General features: G+C 38.7%; 1 protein-coding gene across 10 annotated transcripts in view; it reads right to left on the bottom strand.

Annotated features, from left to right (window-relative positions):
• GTF2I (general transcription factor IIi) overlaps positions 1–19,296 on the bottom strand; it is a 140,535-nt gene that overhangs the window by 102,867 nt on the left and 18,372 nt on the right. For all 10 annotated transcript variants that reach the window (XM_004380767.2, XM_023735293.1, XM_004380769.2 and 7 more), the window contains 3 exons: positions 11,577–11,711; positions 10,540–10,723; positions 10,336–10,364 (listed from right to left, as the gene is read on the bottom strand). In XM_004380767.2, coding sequence (XP_004380824.1) covers positions 10,336–10,364; positions 10,540–10,723; positions 11,577–11,711 — 348 coding nt within the window. The remainder of the gene's footprint in view (positions 1–10,335; positions 10,365–10,539; positions 10,724–11,576; positions 11,712–19,296) is intronic.

Raw genomic sequence — 19,296 nt, 5'->3', positions numbered from 1 at the left:
AAAAAAGATCAGATTTACCGGCCTGAAAGAGACTGGAGAAACCCCGAGAGTATGGCCCCTAGACACCCTTTTAGCTCAGTGGTGAAGTCATTTCCGAGGTTCACCGTTCAGCCGGGGATTGGACAGCCCCATAAAACAAAATGGGACTAATGAGGCACAGCAGTCCAGGGACAAGGGCTAGAAGGTAGAAGGGGACTGGAAAGCTGATGATAGGGAACCCAAGTTTGAGTAAGGACAGTGTTGACGTGTAGTGGGGTTGTTAACTATTGTCATAGGGCAACATGTGTACTATTTAACAAGAAATTATTTTGTTCTGCAAACCTTCATCTAAAGTGAGAATAGCAGCACAACTCGAAGAACGTAATCAATGTCACTGAACTGTTCATGTAGAAATTTTTGAAATGGTGTTATCTTTGGCTATGTATATTTTCACCAAAAAAAAAAACAAGAGGTCGAGAAGCTAGAGGGTTGACATCTCGTGGGGTTGTTAACCAATGTCATAAAACAATATCTGTACTGACTGTTTAATGAGAAACTATTTGTTCTGTAAACCTTCACCTAAAGTACAACAACAACAACAACAAAAAAAATCCAAAAAAAAACCTAGATGTCCATCTTCAAAAAAATGAAACAGGACCCATACCTCAAACCACATACAAAAACTAATTTAAAATGGATCAAAGACCTAAATATAAAGCCAAAAACTATAAAGTTCATAGAAGAAAAAATAGGATCAACACTAGATACCCTAATACATGGCATTAACAGGATACAAACCATAACCAACAACACACAAACTCCAGAAGATAAGCTAGATAACTGGGATCTTCTAAATATTAAACACTTATGCTCATCAAAAGATTTCACCCAAAGAGTAAAAAGAGAACCTACAGACTGGGAAAAAAATTTTGGACATTACAAATCAGACAAAGTTCTAATCTCTAAAATCCACCAGAAAATACAACACTTCTACAATAAAAAGACAAATAATCCAATTTAAAAAACGGGCAAAGGAAATGAACAGGTATTTCACCAAAGAAGACATTCAAGTGGCCAACAGACACGTCCTCCCGATCACTAGCCATTAGAGAAATGCAAATACAAACCACAATGAGATACCATCTCACCCCTGCATTACTGGCAGGAATCACAAAAACTGGAAATAACAAATGTTGGAGAGGCTGCGGAGAGATAGGAACTCTTATGCACTGCTGGTGGGAATGCAAAATGATAACAGTCATTTTGGAAAATGATATGGCGCTTCCTCAGAAAACAAGAAATAGAAATACCATATGATCCAGCAATCCCACTCCTAGGAATATAGCCTAGAGAAATAAGAGCCTTCACACGAATAGACATATATACACCCATATTCACTGCAGCATTGTTCACAATAGCAAGAAGATGGAAACAACCTAATTGCGCATCAGTAGATGAACGGAGAAACTATGGTACATACACACAAGGGAGTATTATGCAACGATAAAGAACAATGATGAATCTGCCAAGCATCTCATAACCTGGATGAATCCAGAGGGCATTATGCTGAGTGAAGTTAAGTCAATCACAAAAGGACAAATATTGTATAAGACCACTACTGTAAAAACTCATGAAAAGGTTTACATACAAAAAGAAACAATCTCTGATGGTTATGAGGGAGGGGAGGGGTCGGGGGGAACACTAAATAGACAACAGATAAGCGGTAACTTTGGTGAAGGGTAAGACAGTACCCAATACTGGGGAAGCCAGCACAACTTGTACAAGGTAATGTCATGGAAGCTCCATAGATAAATCCAAACTCGCTGAGGGACTAAACTGCTAGACAGAGGGCTATGGGGACCAAGGTCTTGGGGAACATCTAGCTCAACTGGCATAACATAAAGTAAATGTTCCCACCTTGGTAAGTAGCATCTGGGGTCTTAAAAGCCTGTGAGCAGCCATCTAAGATACTCCACTGGTCTCACCCCTTCGGGTGCAAAGAAGAACAAAGAAAACAAGATACAAGGGAAAGATCAGTCCCAAGGACTAATGGACCACAACAACCGTGGCCTCCACTAGGACTGAGTCCAGCGTAACTAGATGGTGCCTGGCTATCACCACTGACTGCTCTGACAGGGATCACAACAGAGGGTCCCCGACAAAGCCAGAAGAAATGGAGAACAAATTTCTAACTCACGAGAAAAGACTAGACTTACTAGCCTGACAAGAGACTGGAGAAACCCCGAGAGTATGGCCCCCGGACACCCTTTTAGCTCAGTAATGAAGTCACTCCCGAGGTTCACTCTTCAGCCAAAGATTAGACAGGTCCACAAAACAAAACGAGACTAATGGGGCACAACAGTCCAGGGACAAGGACTAAAAGGCAGGAGGGGACAGGAAAGCTGGTAATACGGAACCCAAGGTCGAGAAGGGACAGTGTTGACACATGGGGTTGTTAACCAATGTCATAAAACAATGTGTACTAAATGTTTAATGAGAAACTATTTGTTCTGTAAACCTTCATCTAAAGTACAATAAAAAATAAGATCTATTAACATAAATAAATCTTTTCTATCTCAATATCATAAAGGATGTATTCAAGAAAACCAAACCTCACATCATACTTAATGGTGAAAGATTGACTGCTTTCGTCCTAACATCGAGAACAGGTCTACTATTGCTACTTCTATTTAATATTGTACTACATGTTCTAGCCAGAGAAACAAGAACAAGAAGAAGCAAGCCATCAGATTAGAAAGGTAGAATTAAATTGTTTTTATTCACACACAACATGATCCACTACGTAGCAGAGTGTCAACACAGATGCCAAGGGAATTCAGTGGGGAAGATGGTCTTTTCCACAAACTGTGCTGGAACAAGATACTCACATCCAAAAAAGATGAATTTAAACCCTTACGTTAAAAAATGAAAGGATGCTCAGCATCATTAGCCATCACAAAGATGCAAATCAAAGCTATAATGAGATACCATTTCACTCCCACTGAAATGGCTAAGATAAAAAAGTAAAAGAAAGAAACGTTGGCAAGGATGTGGGGAACCTGGAACCCTTATCCGTTGCTGGTGGGAATGCAAAATAGTACAACCATTGTAGAAACAGTGTGGCAGTTCCTCAAAAAAACTAAAACTATCACATGACCTAGCAATTCCACTCCTAGATATATATCCAAAAGACTTGAAAGCAGAGACTCAAAAATATTTGTACATAACATTCACTACAGCACTGTTCACAACAGCCAAAAGGTGGAAACAACCTAAATGTCCATCATCCAGAAATGTGGTGCATACATACAATGAAAAACTTCTCAGCCAGTAGGATAAATGAAGTTTTGAAACATGCTACAGTATGGAAGGAACTGGAAGACATTATGCTGAGTGAAATAAGCCAATCACAAAAGGACAAATATTATATGACCTCACTTATATAAAAAGACAAGAAAAGGCAAATGTACAGAGACCAAAGTTTATTAGTGGTTACCAGGGATGACAAGGAGTAGGAAAAGGGAAGTTAACAGGGATGGAAAAATCAAATTGATTAAGGGTAGGGCTGCAGTCAATTACTGTAATTGCTGCCAATAAGTTATACACTGTAAAAAGCCGAATTGGCAATTGTTTGACAGATGTAAGATGACAAAAAAAAAGAATAGCTGCTGAAGCTGCTTCTGTCCAACCAAACACCTCATGGGATTTGTTTCCTTGGTTTGGAGGTTTAGAGTCAGGGTTTCACGGGACATTCCACTTAACTGGCCTAATAACATGTTTAGTGCTTCTGTTCTATCTCCTAGTTGTTTGTGTAGTGCCTGGGGTCTTAAAAGCTTGCAAGCGGCCATCCAAAGCACAAAAATTGGTCTGTATTCACCTGGGCATCAGAGGAAAAAGGAGAGTCAAGAATAGGAAGATCTGGAATGTGTGGTTAATAGCCTCCATGAGCAACTGCCTCCTTTGCCATGAGACCAAAAGAACTGGATGGGGCCCGGCTACCATTTAACATTTTGGTCGGAGATTCTATAGAAGAATCTTGATCAAAAGGGGAAAAACGTAGAACGAAAGTTCAAATTTTAATGAACTCTAGACTTTCTGAAGCCATGGAGGGTGGATGAACCCCTGAAACTATTTTCCTGAGGTAATCTTTAAACCTTAAACAAAAAATATTCCGGGAAATCATCTTAAAACCAAATAATAATTCAGCTTAACTAGCAAAAAAGGTCTACCTTGAACATTATCCTCTATCAAGAACCATCTATATGGGGTAAAATTGACAACAGCAACTCAAAAGATTACACAGCAACCTAAGGGAGCAGGCAGTGAGTTTATGTTAATGAGAGAGGAACAACTAAGAAAAGTAGGGGGAGAATGGCTGCACAACAAGAAGAATGTAATCAGCATCACTGAATGGTATATGCAGATGTAGATTGGTGTTTGTTTTGCTCTGTGTATTCTCAACAAAAAAATTTATAAAATTTAGGGGAAAAAAAACCCTTACACTGTACCATGCACAAAAATTAACTCAAAATAGACCAAAGACCTAAAACGAAGGTTTAAAACTATAAAACTTCTTGAAGTAAATCTTCATGATCCTGGGTTAGGCATTGGTGGGCTTGAACTGCCAACTTTTTGGTTAGCAGCCAAGGGCTTAACCACTGTGCCACCTGGGCTCGTTTTTTTAGATATTACGTCAAAAGTACAAATGACAAAACAAATAATAAACTGAAATTTCATCAAAATTAAAATCTTCTGTGCTTCAAAGTCCACTATCAAGAAAGTGAAAAAAGACTTGGAGAAAATTATTTTGAAGTCATACATAAAAGATTTATATTCAAAATGTATAAAGAACTCTTACAATTTAAAAATAGAGACAAATAACTCAATTTAAAAATGGGTAAAAGATATGACTAGATATTTCTCCAATGAAGATATATGAATAACCAATAAATGTATGAAAAGACGCTCAAGCGTTATTAGTGTCTTAGTTATCTAATGGTCCTATAATAGAAATACCACAAGTGGATGGCTTGAACAAACACAAGAAACAGAAATTTATTTTTTCACAGTTTAAGAGGCTAGAAGTCCAAATTCAGGACACAAGATCTAGGGGAAGGCTTTTTCACTACGTCATCTATGGAGTTGTCTCTTCAGCTTCTGTTTCCTGGTTCCTTGGCGACCTCCATGTGGCTTGGCATCTCTCTTACTCCATCTCTGCTTACTAGCTTGCTTCTTGAATCTCTAACATATCTCAGAAGAGACTGGATCAAGATATACCCTAAGGGGAAGCCAGCACAACCTGACTAAACCAAAGCTAAGAAGTTTCCTCAATACAATCAAATACTTTGAGAGACAGAGTAGCAGGGATGCGGGGTCTGGGGATCATGCTTTCAGGGGACATCTATGTCAATTGGCATTAATAAAGCTTATTAAGAAAATGTTCTGCATCCTAAGACCCCAGATGTGAGTGGCATCTGGGGTCTTAAAAGCTTGCAAGTGGCCACCTAAGATGCATCGATTGGTCCCAACCACTTGGAGTAAAGGAGAATGAAGAACACCAAAGACACAAGGAAAGTATTAGCCCAAGAGACAGAATGGGCCACATAAACCAGAGACTTTATCAGCCTGAGACCAGAAGAACTAGATGGTGCCTGGCTACCACCAATGAACATCCTGACAGGGAACACAACAGAGGGTCCCTGATAGAGCAGTAGAACGATGGGATGCAGGACTCAAACTCTAGTAAGAAGACCAGACTTAATGGTCTGACTGAGACTGGAGGCGCCCCGGAAAGCATGGTCCCTGGTCTCTCCATCACCCCAGAACTAAAACAATTTCCGAGGCCAACTCTTCAGACAGGGATTGGACTGGACTGTGGGACATAAAGTGAGACTTGTGAAGAATGTGCCTCTTAGTCAAGTAGATACAAGAGACCAAAGGGGCGGCTTCTGTCCAGAGGTGAGATGGGAAGACAGAGAGAGTTAGGAGCTGGCTGAATGTTCATGGGGAATCAGGGGCGGAGGGGAGGAGTGTGCTGTCGCAGAATGGGGTGAGCGGCTGGGGTCTCATAACAACGTATGCTAAAAAAAAAAAAATTGTATATGGGAGACTAACTTGAAATATAAACTTCATTTAAAAGATATACCCTATACTACTCCTGATTCATTAACATAACAAACAATCCATTCCCAAATGGGATTATAAACACAGGCACAGAGATTATGATTTACAGTATATATTTTCTGGGGGAAAAAAAAAAGATTAGTCATTACGGAAAAGCAAATCAAAACCACAATGAGATACCACTTCATACCCACTATGATGGCTAAAACAAAAGACAGGGAAGTTCAGGTATTTACAAGGATGAAGAGAATCTGGAATCCTCAGAGGTGATGGAGTTGTAAAGAGGGACAGCAACTTTAGAAAACAGTTTTACAGTTCCTCAAGGAGTTAAACATACAAAGTTACCATTTTCTTGTTGTTAGGTACCATTAAGTTGGCTCCAACTCAACAGCAACCCTACCAGCTAAAGAACAAAATGCTATGTTTGAGCCCACTACTATAGCCACTGTGTCAATCCATCACATTGAGGGTCTTCCTTTTTCCCTGACCCTCTACTTTACCAAGCATAACATCCTTTTCCAGGGACTGGTCCCTACTCATAACATGTCCAAAGTACGTAAGACAAAGTCTGGCCATGCTCGCTTCTAAGCAGCATTCTAGCTTTACTTCTTCCAAGACAGACTGGTTTGTTCTTCAGGCAGCCCGTGGTATATTCAATATTCCTCACCACGCCATTAATTCAAAGGCATCAATTCTTCCTTGGTCTTCCTTATTTATTGTCTAGCTTTTGCATGCATATGACACAGCTGAAAACACTATGGTTTGGGTCAGGCATACTTTAGTCCTCAAAGTGCTATCTTTATTTTTTAACACTTTAAAGAGGTCTTTTGCAGCAGATTTACCAATGCAATACCCTGTCTGATTTCCTGAATGCTGCTTCCATGGGCATTGATTGTGGATTCAAGTAAAATGAAATTCTTTATTGTTTCCAGTTGTGAAGATTTTATTTTCTTTATCTTGAGGTATAATCCATACTGAAGGCTTTATCTTCATCAATAAGTGCTTCAAGTTGTCTTCAGTTTCAGCAAGAAAGGTTATGTCATTTGTATAATGCAGTGAGTCTTTCTCCAATCCTGATGCCTCATTCGTCTTCATATAGTCCAGCGTCTCAGATTATTTGCTCAGCGTACAGACTGAATAGGTATGGTGAAAGGATACAACCCTGATGCACACTTTTCCTGATTTTAAACCACAAAGTATCCCCTTGTTGTGTTCGAGCCACTGCCTCTCGGTCTAAGTATAGGTTCCTCATGAGCACAATTAAGTGTTCTGGAATTCCCATTCTTTGCAATGTTATCCATAATTTGTTATGATCCACACAGTTGAATGCCTCTGCACAGTCCATAAGACAAAGGTAAACATCTTTCTGGTATTCTCTGCTTTCAGATCCATCTGACATTAGCAATGATATCCTCGTTCCATGTCCTCTTCTGAATCTGACTTGACTTTCAGGCAGTTCCCTGTCGATGTACTGCTGCAACTCTTTTTGAATGATCTTCAGCAAAATTTTACTTATGTGTGATATTAATGATATTGTTCAATAATTTCCACATTCAGTTGGATCACCTTTCTTGGGAATAGGCATAAATATGGATCTCTTCCCGTCGGTTGGCCAGGTAACTGTCTTCCAAAATTCTTGACATAGACAAGAGTTACCATATGACTCAGCAATTCCACCCCCAGGTACCTACCCAAGAGAAATGAAAACATATTTTCACACAAAAACACATATGTGAATATTTATAGCAGCATTACTCATCACAGCCCAAATGATGGCAACAACTCAAATGTCCATCAACTGGTGAACAGATAAACAAAAGGTAGTCTATCCACACAATGGATAAACTTAGTGACAAAAAGGCATGAGCTACTTACATATACAACATAGACAAACCACAAAAACACCGCAGTAAGAAGCCAAATGAAAAAGACTACAAATTATGTTGTCCTATTTATATGATTATGTTCAGAAAAAGTAAACTATGTAGACAAGAGAATAGATTAGTGGCTGCCTATGGGGCTTGGGGGGGTGGGGGGAGTGCAGGACAAGGGGCTAGACTAGATAACAATAGCTAATGGGTAGACAGTTTCTTTTTAGAACAATAAAAATGCTCTAAAATTAGATTATGGTCATGGTTGCACACTCTAAATATAAAAACCGTTACAAACTTTAAATGGGTGAATTTTACAGAATGTAAATTATATCACAATGCAGATGTAAAACAGAAAACAATAAAACCGTGGGCCACAATGTGGGGAACCTGGAACCCTCATAAACTGCTAATAAGAACTTAAAATGGCACAACCACTTTAGAAAACACTTTGGCAGTTTCTTAAAGGGTAAATTTATCCTTTTGACACCACAATTCCCTCCTAAGTATATATCCAAGAGGAATGAAAGCACATATCCAAATGAAAAATTTTACATGTAAATTCATGTCAGCATTATTCATAAAAAGCAACATGTAGAAACAATCTTAAATGTTCATGAACTGGTGAATGGATAAACCCATGGTGGTATATTCATACAATGCAATACTTACCAGTCAGCAATAAAAAGATACAAACTATTGATACACCCCCAAATGTAGACAAACCTCAGGGAATTATGCTTAATGAAAATAGCTGGTCTCAAAAAGATACAGACTGTATATTCCATTTACATAATATTGATGAAATAACAGATATGGGGGTGATGAAAATGTTCTAAAATTAGATTGTGGTGATGGCTGTAAAACTCTGTAAATTTACTAAAAATCATTAAGTTGAACACTTAAAAATGAGTAAATTTTATGGTATGTCAATTATACCTCAAAAGAGCTAGCAAAAAAATTAATCTTTCTTTATGGTGAGAATCATGAATGACCACCTTGACAGGGAACTCAGCACAGAGTCCCTGACAAAGCAGGAGAAAAGTGTGAGGCAGAACTCAAATTCACATAAAAAGACCAGACTTAATAGTCTGACTGAGACTAGAGGAACCCCCAAAGCCATGGCCCCTGGACGCTGTTAACCCAGAACAAAAACCATTTCCAAATCCCACTCTTCAAAGACTAGACTGGACTGTAAAACATAAAATAATACTCGTGAAGAGCATTACTTCTTAGTTCAAGCAGATACACTAGACCAAATGGGCAGCTCCTGTACGAAGGCAGGATGAGAAGGCAGGAAGGGACAGGAACTGGTTGGATGGACAAAGGAAACCTGGGGTAGAAAGATGGAGTGTGTGCTGTCATGTTATAGGGATCAGAACTGCTGTCACATAACAATATATAAATTTTTGTATGAGAAATTAATTTGAGCTGTAAACTTTCACCTAAAGCATAATTTTTAAAAAGTAAAAAAGAAAATATTCAGGGAGGAGGAAGAAGTAAGGTTCCAAAAAGGAAAACTTGAATTTGGCGCGTACCAAGCATTACGCTGAATCCATGTGAGTGAAATGAAGGCATACATACCCTGCTGCTGCCTCCCACCATTTCACACATCCTCAGTCTCTCTCTAGCACTCACTGTTTGAGTATTATTCGCCTTATGTCTTGTCATTACTCCCTCAACAATACAGTGCTGTATAACAACTATTTACCTAACATTTATACCGCATTAGATATTAAGTCATCCACCTCAAGTATATGGCAGGATGTGCGTAGATTATATGCAAATATACAAGAGACTTGAGCATCCGCTGATTTTTGAATCCGTGAAGGGTCCTGGAACCAATTCCCCGTAGATACTCAGGGACGACTGTACTTTCCATGAACCCTTTTTCTACTATATGCTATGTTCTTACTATGGTCATTTTATGAACTTTTCTTATCTTTTCCATTAGACAATCAGCACTCAAAAGCTTTAACTCTTACACATAGTTGCGTGTCTCCTCCCTACTCAATTCTGTGCCTAATAATGCCTTGTCTATAACTGGCATTCAGTGCACATTAGGTAAAATAAACCTAATTTAGCTTAATTGAGAGCAAGGCCAGCATATGACCGTACATATTGCAAACATAAAATATCAAGTACATCCAAAAGCAAACAGCAGAGGTGGACACAAAACTAAGTCTCCAATTAACCAGCTCACTAAAGCTTTCACTGGTTTATATAAACATCACAATATGACACCTCAAAATGTCTTACACGATTTTCTCAACAATAAGAATAATCATTAAAATGTATTAAAATCTGACAAAATGGGTTTAGGAACCAAGCCAGCTATCAGGTAAGCAAAGCAATAACTTACCTAGATGCTTCTTTGGCTCTAGGAAAGGTCTGCATTAAAACAAAACAAAAAACAATATGTGAATACAGAACAAAAATTTTTGTAAAGAAATAATTTAAATGACTTTTATGTTTAAACAAATCTTAAAAATACACAAAAATGAGCTAACTATACAACTTTATGTGAATAAACTATTGGTAGGTGGGAAGGGAGAAAGCACTTCACCTCTTAATGATGAATGAAATTCCTGCTTTGTTCTCTAAAATCCACTTCAGGGTTGCAAGATCGTAATTCTCAGGGTGTTTAAAGGCAACTCCTTCCGGAAGCCCCTGCACTACCACAGCCGACTGGTCTCTCAGCATCTTCTCATACGGAACAGGTACCACTGTTGACTTGCCTAAAGCTTTTCCTGGGGGGAAGGGAGGAAAAGTAGAGTCGAGGTAGAAAGAGGATAAGTTTCATTAAATGGTAGTGAGAAAAACTAAACTAGTTTATCATGGCTTAATGACATTCATGCCTTTTTGTAATACTTGGATTCAAAACTACTTTGAAATACTACAGGACCCTGTTCCCACGTTAGCAGAAATTTTACATCATGAATTGATCCAATGGGCCAATTTGAAAAGTATGTTTTAGTTTAAAACCTACACAAAAGGAGAGGAACAATGGCTGATCTCTTTCATTACTCTTTTTAAGATGGTCCTGTCCTCGTACAACCACAATCTTGTCATATGTAATTCGGTGTAAGAGTATGGAAGCCTGAAAAATCCAACTATTACTATAAAACACCAGGCAAGTTTTGGTTGGTATTCTTATTAAAAACTGACCAGGTAAACATAACCTACATTCTCAAATGGGTGTGTTTGTCAGCCTGTCTGTGCGCATCAGGCAGTGAGCCCCACGGATGCTAGAAACCCATTCCAAGACTTGAATTTCGCTATGAACCACCAGTACAACCTATATTTTCCAACTTTGGACTGTTTTCTTAAAAGAGGTTTGTGTTTACAAAAAACAACTTTGTTGAATCATGCGATCGAATTAACAAAAGGTGGTTTTGCAGGCACTCATATCAAAATAAACAGCTCTAACAACTACACTTGTTTCTGGGTTCTTCCAAAATGGAAATGGTAAACAAGGTCTTTCCTAATGTTAACCAAGTATTTGGGAATTAATCCATTCCATTTGTGGAAATGTAAGTTGTATGATTTTTTTACATTAATTATGTAATCCACTCTGTAAAAAATTAAAGTGTATACTCTTACCATAGCAAAAACAGAAATAGTCCTCAACTGTTTTTCTGAGTGTTTCAATTTCTACTGCATCTACGCTCATCCGATTTGCCTGTGTTGTAGATTTCATTTTATTCATCTCTGCAGCCTTTTCTTCTTCTTCAACACCTAAAAAATAATTAATAATTTAAAAGAACCATTTGAAATATCTTAATATTTGGCCTTTAGTAAGAGTATTGTTTCCTGTACTCTAGCCAAACATTTATAATTTGCTATAAAAACAGAAAGGATAAAACAGGGGGTGCAGATTTTTTAATACAAACCTAGAAGACAGAAATGAGTTGAATGTGGAATAATGAAATGGTGACCATCTCTGAAATAAGTGTAGCTATAACTAAAAATACAAAGTAGAAATTAGCAATGAGTAGTTTTAAGTTTACAAAGTAATTTACCAGCTATAAATTTAAATATGAAAAGACTCACAACAAAAGACCTTCTAGAGAGGGGAGGGGAAGAGTGACTAGGTGGAGCACAGGGCATTTTTAGGACAGTGAAACTATTCTGTATATGGTACTGTGGACACATGACATTATAAAGACCCATAAAAATATATAAATATTCCTTTATCAATTTTAACAAATGTGCACAGGAATGTTAAGATGTTAATAAAAGAAACTGTGCAAGAGAGGAAGTATATGACAACTCTAAAGTTCCTGTAAGATAACGAGAGGGACAAAACCATGAGACCTTCAACTAGCCCCATACCCCACCTCTACCCCATCCTTCCAAAGCCATGTCACGTCACGTCACCTTGGCTAGAGAGCCACTGGCCCACCCCACCACCATCACGGGTCCCTGACACCCCACACACCAGTTCCCGCTGCGCTGTTTTTTTTGCTCTTTTTCCCTCTTTCTTTTCTTTCTCCCACCCACCTAGCCCTATACACCACCTCTAAACCTTCCCGCCAGGCCTTGCCTCACCAATAGGAGTAGAGAGCTACTGGCCTGCTGCCACTCTGAGTCCCCCACGTCCCCACCCACCAGTTCCCACCATGCCATTTTTTCCCCTTCTTCCTTTTCTTTCTCCCTCACACCTAGCCCAGTATATCACTTCTACCCCCAACTGCAGGGCCACACCCTACTGCAGCAGCCAGGAAGCCACCAACCCACTGCCACCCCAGGTTCACCCCTGCGCCAGAGCCTGCCACATCAATTTTTTTTCTTTCCCTTTTTCTCCTGTCTTTCACTCTCCTGCCGAGCCATGTATGACACCTCACCCACCGCTTCCACTGGACCCCAGGTCTGTCCTGCCCCAACTGCCAGCTAGTCTTTTTCTTCTTTCTCACTTTTTTCCCCCCTTTCCAGCCCCATACACCACCTCACCTTCCTGCCAGCACTCACAGTGCTGTCACAGCTAGAGCATCCTCGACTCAGGCCCACCACCGCACTGGACTCACACTGCCCCTCCCCTCCCGCCATTCAACCTGCTGCTGAACAGAAGGCATTAAGCCCATAACCCATACAACTCACTGTCCAACACCTCCACATCTCTGGCGAGGGGCTGTGAAGGCTCCCACACCGCTGGACCACCCAGTATGCCCTCAATTACCTCGCCAAACCAGTGCACAGCAAAGGAGGCTCACCATGCCTGCTGATGCCCTGCACACCCAGACAAGGCAGTGAGAGCTATTGTGTCCACAGACAAGCAAGCAGCAGAGCATGCCTGGCCCGCCCACCCTGATGAAACAAAACAAAGAAAGAAGATGAAACGAACAATGACAAAATCAATAAATATGGAAAAAAATACCTTAATGTCTTGGAGACAGCAGACTATATAAAAAACATTTTAAAAAACAGACAAGATGGTTCCAGCAAGTCGGCAAAATAAGAAAACAGAGGATGTTCCGGTAGAAGAAAAAACAGTGGACCTACCTATATGGAATTCAAAAGACTAATATTTAGGGCTCTCCAAAAGAGATAAAGGAAAACCAGACAAAATCAAAGAAAAAATAGACAAAATCATGGAAAACAGACAAAACCAATTAAAATATACCCTAAATCAAGAAAAACACAAAGTAACAGAATAATTCAGGAAAATAATACAATAACAAAATGTCAAAATAAAAAAACAATTAGAAAACATACAAAAACAGCAACTAAAAATCCAAAAGATAAACAGTAAAATTTCAGAGATGGACAACTCAACAGAAGGTTTTAGGAGCAAATCTGAAACAACAGAAAACAGAATTGGCAAGTTTGAAGACAAATTCATGGACGCCACTGTGTTTGAGGAAAAACTACAGAAAAGAATAAAGAAAACCTAAGAATTATGTGAGTCACAATCAAGAGTGAAAGTCTGCACATCATCAGAGTCCCAGAACGGGGAGAAAACAGAGAAGATTGTTAAAGATTTGCTGGCAGAAAACTTCCCCAAGTATCATAAAAGCAGAAAATATCATCTAAGAAGCTCAATTAACCACATATACGACAGACTCCAAAAGAAAGTCACCAGGACATGTAACCACACTTGCCAAAACTAAAGACAAAGAAAGAACCCCGAGAACAGCTCAAGAAAAACAAAATGTCAGTTACAAAGGGGAAACAATAAGACTAAACTCTGATTACTTGGCAGAAACCATGCAGGCATGAAGACAATGGGATGACATAGATAAAACCTTGAAATCATAAAAACTGTCAACCAAGAATAATGTATCCTGCAAATTCTCTCTCAAATACAATGGTGAAATTAGGACATTTCCAGATAAACAGAAATTAAGGGAATTTGTAAAAACCAAACCACACTTACAAGAAATATTAAAGGGAGTCCTTCTCACTTAGAGAATCAACAATATCAGAACACAACTGTAGTCTAGGACATAGGACAGCATCAGCCAGATACCAACCTAGGTAAAGAACTGTCAAAATAAATGTGAAAGACTTAAAACAGAGATGTCAATCTGTAAATGAAGACAATGTCGAAACAATACAATGAGGGGAATAAACTGTGTAAATACAGAACTTTTAAATGGAGAAGAAGTCAAGGTGGTAACAAGGAATAAAAGACTGGCTCAAACTTAGGAAGATAAGGGTAAATTTCAAGGGAACCACAAAAACTAATCTACTCATCAGAATAAAAAAGTACAACAACAAAGTCTCAGTAAACATAAAATCTATGAAAATGAAAGAAAAGAAAATCTAAAAACAAAAGGAACTCAACACAAAAGAGTAAGAGGAATAAAGAAAACATCAGTACCACAAAAAAGCACCACAATATGACAGCAATAAACTCATACCTATCGATAATCACACTGAATGTAAACGGTTTAAATGCTCCTGTAAAGAAACAGAGAGTGAAAGAATGGATAAAAAAATACGACCCATCGTATGCTGTCTACAAGAGACACACCTTAGACACAGAGACATAAATATATTCAAAATCAAAGGATGGAAAAAACACATCAAGTAAACAATAACCAAAAAGGGCAGGAATAGTAACATGAATCTCAGATAAAACAGACTTTAAGCCAAAAATCAACCATAAAAGACAAGGACGACATTATATAATGACTAAAGGGACAATCCACCAAGAAAACGTAACGTTAATAAACATCTATGCATTGAACAAAAGGCTCCAAAATACATAAAACTCTAACAGCACTGAAGAGAGTGGGAAACTTCAACATACCACTCTCCACAAGGACAGAACATCTAGAAAGAAACTCAAAGATACAGAAGATAAGTCTTAAGGCCACAATCAACCATCTTGACCTCATAAACAGATACAGAACACTCCATCCAACAGCAACAACGTATATACTATTTTCCAATGCGTGGAACATTCTTCAGAATGGACTACATCCTAGGCCACTAAGCAACCTTGAACAAAATACAAAACACTGAGATAATACAAAGCATCTTCTCTGATCATAATGTCATAAAAGTAGAAATTAGTAACATGAAGTGCAAGGAATGAAAATCAAATACATGGAAAGTGAGTAACAGCTTGCTTAAAAACCACTGGGTACCAGAAGAAATCAAAGATGGAATCAAAAAACTTCTAGACTCAAACGGGAATGAAAACACATCATACCAATACCTTTGGGACACAGCAAAGGCAGTGCTCAGAGGTCAATTTATAGCAATAGATGCACACATCAAAAAGAAAGGGACAAAATCAAAACACTGGCTATACAAGAAAGAGAACAGCAAAAGAAACCCATAGCCACCAGAATAAAAGAAATAGTAAAGATAAGAACGGAAATAAATGAAATAATAAACAGAAAAACAATAGAATCAATAAGACCAAAAGCTGGTTGTATGAAAAGATAAACAAAATTGACAAACCACTGGCCAAACTGACAAAAGAAAAACAGGAGAGGAAGTAAATAACCCAAATGAGAAATGAGATGGAGGACATCACAACAGACTCAACTGAAATAGAAGGATCATAACAGGATAATATGAAAAATTGTACTCCAACGAATTTGAGAACCTAGAGGAAACCAACAAATTTCTAGAAACACATTGTCTACGTAAACTAACACAAACTGAGACAGAAAATCTGAACAGACCTCAAACAAGAGAAGAGACTGAAGAAGTAATTAAAAAAACCCCCAACCAAAAAAGAAACCCTGGCCTGGAAGGCTTCACTGGAGAATTCTACCAAACACTCAGAGAAGAGCGGGTACACCAGTAGTACTACTTAAACTATTTCAGAGCATAGAAAAGGAAGGAATATTCCCAAACTCATTCTACGAAGCCAGCAGAACCCTGACACTATAAATTCAATACAAACCATAACAATGCACTAACACCAGAATATAAATTAGGTATCTGGGAGCTCCTGAAAATTAAACACTTATGCTCATCAAAAGACTACCAAAACAGTAAAAAGAGAACCTACAGACTGGGAAGAAATTTTTGGCTACGACATATCCGACAGGGGTCTAATCTCTAAAATCTATAGAATACTTCAACACCCTAATAACAGAAAGACAAATAATCAATTAACAAATGGGCAAAGGATATGAACAGATACTTCACCAAAGACATACAGGCGGCTAACAGACACATGAGAAAATGCCTGCTACCATTAGCCATTAACAGGAAACCCTGGTGGCATAGTGGTTAAGAGATACAGCTGCTAACCAAGAGGTCAGCTCAAATCCACCAGGCACTCCTTGGAAATCCTATGGGGCAGTTCTACTCCGTCCTATAGGGTCACTATGAGTCAGAATCAACTCAATAGCAATGGGTTTGTTTTGTGTTTTTTTTTATCAGCCATTAAAGAAATGCGAATCAAAACTACAACGAGATACCATCTCATCCCAACACTACTGGCACAAATCAAAAAAACAAAATAACAAATGTTGGAGAGGCTGCAGGGAGACTGGAACTCTTATGCATTGCTGGTGGGAATGCATAATGGTACAACCATTTTGAAAAATAATACGGCACTTGCTTAAAAAGCTAGAAATACTATATGATCCAGCAATCCCACTCCTAGAAATATATCCTAGAGAAATAAGAGCCATGGCACAAACAGACATATGCACAGCCATGTTCATTAGAGCATTATTCACAATAGCAAAAAGAAGGAAACAACTTAAGTGCCCATCAACAGATAAATGGATAAACAAATTATGGTACATACACACAATGGAATACTAGGCAATGATAAAGAACAATGATGAATCCACAAAACATCTCACAACATGGATGAATCTGGAGGGCATTATACTGAGTGAAATAAGTCAATCACAAAAGGACAAAAATTGTACAAAATCACTGTTATAAAAACTCAAGAAAAGATTTACACAGAGAAAAAACAGTCTGATGGTTACGAGGGAGGAGAGGGGTGGAGAGATGAAATCACTAACTAGACAGTAGACAAGTGTTAACTTTGATGAAAGGAAAGACAACACACAATATAAGGAAGTCAGCACAACCTGACCAAGGCAAAGCCATAGAAGCTTCCTAGACACATCCAAACACCTTGAGGGACTGAGTTACTGGGGCTTAGGGCTCAGAATCATGGTCTTAGGGGACGTCCAGGTCAACTGGTACAATATAGTTCATAAATAAAATGTTCTACATCCTACTTTGATGAGTAGCATCTGGGGTCCCATCACGTTGACAGCAAAGGAGAATGAAGAAAACCAAAGATACAAGGAAAATATCAGTCCAAGGAACTAATGGACCACATGAACCACAGCCTCCACCAGCCTGAACCCAGAAGAACTAGATGGTGCCCAGCTACCACCACTGACTGCTCTGATAGGGATCACAATAGAGTCCCCGACAAGCAGGGAAAAAAACATAGAACAAAAATCAAATTCACAAAAGAAGACCAGACATACTGGTCTGCCAAAGACTGGAGGGACTCCCCCAAAACTACAGCCCCCGGATCCCATGCTAACTCAGAAATGAAGCCATTCCCGAAGTCTACCTTTCAGCCAAGATTAGACAGGCCTATAAAACAATTACACATGTGAGGAATCTACTTCTTACTTCAGTCAAGTATAGGAGATCTAACAGGCAACATCTGCCCAAAAGGAAAGACTAGAAGGCAGGAAGGGACAGGAAATCTGGACAAGTAAACGGGGGAACCTGGGGTGTAAAGGGAAACAGGGAGAGCACTGACACACTGAGGGGATTGCAACCAATGTCGTAAAACAATTTGCATATAAATTTTTGAAAGAGAAACTAATTTGTGCTGTAAATTTTTACCTAAAACACAATTTAAAAAAAAACTATGGGACCTTATTTTTTAAAAAATAGATTATCAAACACAACTACAAATGCACAAACAACAGAATACAGATAACTGGGACTTCCTAAAAATTAAATACTTAAGCTCATCAAAAGACTGTGTCAAAAGAGTAAAAAGACAACCTACAGACTGGGAAAAAATCTTCAGAAATCACATATCTAATAAGAGTCTAATCTCTAAAATAGAAACCCCAACAACTCAACAACAAAAAGACAACCGAATTAAAAAATGTGCAAATGGCATGAACAGACACTTCACCAAAGAGGATATTCAAGCAGCCAACAAACACATGAAACGATGCTTTCAATCATTCACCATTAACCCACTGCTGTCGAATCGATTCTGACTCATAATGATGCTACAGGACAGAGCAGAACTGCCTCATAGAGTTTCCAAGGAGCTGCTGGTGGATTCGAATCGCAGATCTTTTCCTTACCAGCCGTAGCTCTAACCATTGCTCCACCAGGGCTCCATTAAAAAAAAAACCAAACCCATTGCCGTCGAGTTGATACCGACTCATAGCAACCCTATAGGACAGAGAACTGCCCCCATAGAGTTTCCAAGGAGTGCCTGGTGGATGTGAACGCCTATCTTTTGGTTAGCAGCCATAACACTTAACCACTACACCACCAGGCTTTCTAAGGGCTCCATTAGAGAGACATAAATCCAAACTACAATAAGATACCACCTCACCACTACAAAAATGGCACTGATTTTAAAAAAAAAAACCACACAAATGCTAGCGAGGATGTGGGGAGATTGGAGCCCTTATTCACTGCTAGTAAGATTGTAAGATGGTACAACACGTAGAAAACAGTATGGCACTTCCTCAAAAAGTTAAAAATAGAAATACCTTATGATACAGCAATCTTACTCCTAGGTATATACCCTAGAGATCTAATAAAAAACACAACGACAGGCATATGACACCTATGTTCACTGCAGCATTATTTACAATAGCAAAAAGATGGAAACAACCCA

This window comes from Trichechus manatus, unplaced genomic scaffold, assembly GCF_000243295.1.
Source record: "Trichechus manatus latirostris isolate Lorelei unplaced genomic scaffold, TriManLat1.0 scaffold00077, whole genome shotgun sequence".
NCBI classification, from domain to species: Eukaryota; Metazoa; Chordata; class Mammalia; order Sirenia; family Trichechidae; genus Trichechus; species Trichechus manatus.
Note: the sequence above shows the minus strand (reverse complement) of the source record. Positions and strands in the feature narration are given on the sequence as shown.